Source organism: Coptis chinensis, chromosome 6, assembly GCF_015680905.1.
Source record: "Coptis chinensis isolate HL-2020 chromosome 6, ASM1568090v1, whole genome shotgun sequence".
Classification (NCBI taxonomy): domain Eukaryota; kingdom Viridiplantae; phylum Streptophyta; class Magnoliopsida; order Ranunculales; family Ranunculaceae; genus Coptis; species Coptis chinensis.
The window spans coordinates 31,560,354-31,563,909 of record NC_141461.1 but is presented as its reverse complement, the minus strand read 5'-3'; the positions used below and the strand labels follow the sequence as shown (position 1 = coordinate 31,563,909).

General features: G+C 37.3%; 1 protein-coding gene across 2 annotated transcripts; it reads right to left on the bottom strand.

Annotated features, from left to right (window-relative positions):
• Positions 1–913: 913 nt before the first annotated feature.
• LOC147492586 (sorbitol dehydrogenase-like) lies at positions 914–3,262 on the bottom strand. 2 transcript variants are annotated; one of them, XM_086568708.1, is made up of 7 exons: positions 3,085–3,262; positions 2,650–2,946; positions 2,445–2,512; positions 2,086–2,322; positions 1,685–1,975; positions 1,382–1,569; positions 914–1,277 (listed from the first exon to the last, which is right to left on the bottom strand). In XM_086568708.1, exons 2-7 carry the CDS (start codon positions 2,768–2,770, stop codon positions 1,085–1,087), a joined length of 1,098 nt encoding a protein of 365 aa, XP_086424834.1. In that variant the 5' UTR covers positions 2,771–2,946; positions 3,085–3,262; the 3' UTR covers positions 914–1,084. The 2 variants fall into 2 exon arrangements, with proteins under 2 accessions (XP_086424834.1, XP_086424833.1); XM_086568707.1 differs by having other exon boundaries at positions 2,650–2,955; positions 3,085–3,221.
• Between the last annotated feature and the right edge of the window lie 294 nt (positions 3,263–3,556).

The following is a 3,556-nucleotide window of genomic DNA, read 5'->3' as shown; positions in this document are numbered from 1 at the left end:
ATGTGCCCAAAACGTGTCTATCCTCATTCTTGCACAAACTTTGCTAATTTCTCCTCACTCGATCTCTCGCGCTAGAAACCCCTTCGCTTCCCTTTATATCTTCTTCGCCCAAAATTCTTGACTGCGACACACACACTCTCTCTATCTCTTCTTCATAACAACCCACAATATCTCGCTTTCTCGCTTGAAAATTGGTGGGTTCTACTTTTTCTATTTCATCTGTTCATCAAAGTTTTTAGTTTTCCTTTTGATTGTATCTCAGTTGTGTTTTGTGGTTTATACTTGATTATGAGTTTTCTTTGAAATAAATCTCACTTTTGGATTTTATTGAATATTTTTTTTGTTAGCTTATCATGAGATATGAAAAATGGTATGGAAACTAAGAATGAAGGAAACATAACTCATTTAATTATGGGTTGGTGGTTTTGGGTCGACACTGTTGTTTGTACCTCTGTTAAAGTCTTTTTCCTTCACTATTCATTGTTTTGAATGTTGTTTAAGAGAAACTATTTTTTAGTGAATTACTTATTGCGTGAGTTAATAGGAAGAATCAAGAATCCTTTTGTGGGAGTAGTGCGTTGGGTCTTTTTCCTTCACTATCCATTGTTTTGAATGTTGTTTAGAGGAACTATTTTTTAGTAAATTACTTATATGCGTGAGTTAATAGGAAGAATCAAGAATCCTTTTGTGGGAGTAGTGCATTGGGTGTTCAATATAGGGGAGAGTATCAGTATTCTTACACCATAGTCTCCTTTGAGAGTGATGTTCTTTGAGGTGGTACATGGATAGATAAGTTGGTTCCTTCTTTTTGTTTAAAGATTTGTCCTTCTTCACCAATACCCATCTCTCCCTCTCTTCTCCACCCTTTTTCTGCTCACACCCCACTGCAATGTAGTATACTAGTAAAAAAATGTAGTACAAAAAGGGATTGTTTTATTCAACTTGGTCAATTGCATAACAAACTAAAACTATATGTAGTTTTTTTTTCCAATACCGACTGAATGAACAAGATAACCTACTCTAAAACTAAAGGACACCATGCCCTTATATCCAAAATCCTGCCCTACACTATAGTACTGAACCTCTAGAGATTGAACATAACTTTAATGGCATCACTGCCGCGAGCACTAGTTTCAAAGGCTTTCTCCACCTCACTCTGAGAAAACCCAAACCTGTGGGTGATAAGGGGCTTCACATCGATCTTTCCAGAACTCAAAAAATCAAGGCAAATAGGCCAGGTGTTCTTGTAGCGGAAGATCCCACAAATATCAACCTCTCTGCAAGTAGAAAAATAAGATAATATGAATAATGCAGTACTAGAACTGTATAGGAGAAAACAAAAGGCCAATGGGAAACAAATGATGAAAGTTAGATTGGCTACCTAGCAGCTGCTGGCGGTAGAGGAACAGACATCTCACAGTGACCCATGCCAACAAGACACACTTTACCCCCAGATCTAGTTGCATTCAGGGCAGTAGACATAGTTTTGCTAAAGCCAGCACAGTCTAGAGTTACATCAATAGCAACCCCCATAGCTTTCTGAATCTTAGCAACCTCATCGTTAACATCCTGAAAATTAGCCATGTAGTTGGGAATTGGGACTATTAGTAGAAAAAACACGAGATAGAGGTAAGAAATAATAAGTATGCAGAAAGTGATATAAGTAATGAAGAAATCTAGAAACCTCTGTCTTTGTTGAAACTTGGACAACGCCATCAGCACCAAGCTCCTTTGCAACATATAGTCGATGAGAATCCACATCAACAACAACGATTCTAGGGGCTCCAAAAGCACGGGCTGACAGCATACTAACAAGGCCTATTGGACCAGCTCCAATGATCACAACAGTAGTCTCAGTGCTAACATTAGCACGGCGACAAGCATAGACACCAACACTTAGAGGTTCACACATTGCTCCTTCCTCTGAACTTACATTCTCAGGCAACTTAAAACATAATTCAGCAGGATGCACCACCTGGGACAGAGAACAAAGATAGATTTAGACATGTATAGAGGAGTATGTAGCACCAGCTTGAACTAGAAATAAGCATAAAGTAGTAGTCATTAGAGGACACTTTGGATTACCTTATCGGCAAGAGAACCATGAATTGGAGGTGTAGCAAAAAACTTCATGTCGGGACATAGATTGTAGCTACCACTTTTGCATTGAAAGCAATGCCAACAGCCAATCCCGGGTTCCAAAGCAACTCTGTCTCCAACAGCAAGAGTATTCACTGCACTCCCAACTTCTTCAACAACTCCAGCACACTCATGACCAATGACCATTGGCTCTTCCACTAAATAATCTCCACACCTCATATGCTACATAATCACAATTATAGTTTGTTAGTTAATAATCAATATATATTTCCCTTAAAGAAGTATTTAGTATGTATCCATTAACATATATTGCAAGATCAAATCTAAAAGAAGTAGATCGTTACCTTGAGGTAGTGAACGTCGCTTCCACAGATGCCTACAGCCTTTATTTTGATCTTAACATCAGTAGGACCTGCAATCAAGTCAAAATAAAGTGTCAAAAACACATGACTACACTAAGTATATACTTTGATCGTGAAAAAAGGTTAGATGAAATACAATATCATAAAGTTGGAATAAAAGAAAGAAAGAAAGAGAGTCAGTACATACCAACAGCAGGAAGTTTGAATGGTTGAATTTTGAGATTGTCAACACCTAGAAGCCATGCAGCATTGTTTACTTCTTCAACTCCTGCTTGTGCAGCATCAATAGCTTTTCCTCCTTTACCCATATCGCTTTCTCTCTCTTTAGATGACTATATTCTTGTTTCGAGTTTTGATGTAGAAACTTTGATACTTCGATGGACTTATATAGAGTTCGTAGAACTCCAAGGATTAGGACTCCCATAACCACCTTGATAATCTTATCCATTCAGGATAAAAATATATATCCACTTTAAAGATTAATCTTTAGTCCCTTATTCACGTACAAAGGTTTAAAAAATCCACGGTTAGAAAATGAGACCCAGCCTTCGCAAAGTCGGTCCCTGAACAGAATTTTGTCCAAGCAAAAATTATACAAAATTGGTGTTCAAAAGAAACTTACCTGGAAAAGAATATTTTCCACAGATATTAAGATTCATCACTTAACCATGGACTGATCTCGTGGTCATCGAATTCTTGAACAGTTGAACCAACCACAACCAACCAAATTTGATGTTAGTCTTTCCAGAGGATATGATAATGAGAATATATATGAATTTAAATGAAGGATGTTCTTGCGCAGTCTTGAGATGAGCTACCTAGTGTTGGGGTTAATCACCAATACCACTATAGTGATAATTTGTATTTGAACACAATTCAACTCCAGATAACAATCTCAATATTCCCAACAACCAAACTAACATGTCCAACTCGCTAAACAACTATTAACAACAGATAATAATGTAAAGTAGTAAAAGCAAACCACAACACAAAGATAGTGGTTCAGCCAATGGTGCCTACTTCTACAAGAGCTAGTCATTTTATAAAGTGGGAAGGAAAATTATAATCACTCCTTACAGTCTCTCATCTTACTA

What these genes read in the sequence shown, in the direction of transcription:
- LOC147492586 (XM_086568708.1), bottom strand. Translation starts at nt 2,770, where the DNA reads ATGGGTAAAGGAGGAAAAGCTATTGATGCTGCACAAGCAGGAGTTGAA. An exon ending in AAGTTTCAACAAAGACAGAG is followed by an intron (nt 1,570 to 1,684) that starts GTTTCTAGATTT and finishes GCTAATTTTCAG; the next exon opens with GATGTTAACGATGAGGTTGC. An exon ending in CTACCGCCAGCAGCTGCTAG is followed by an intron (nt 1,278 to 1,381) that starts GTAGCCAATCTA and finishes TTCTACTTGCAG; the next exon opens with AGAGGTTGATATTTGTGGGA.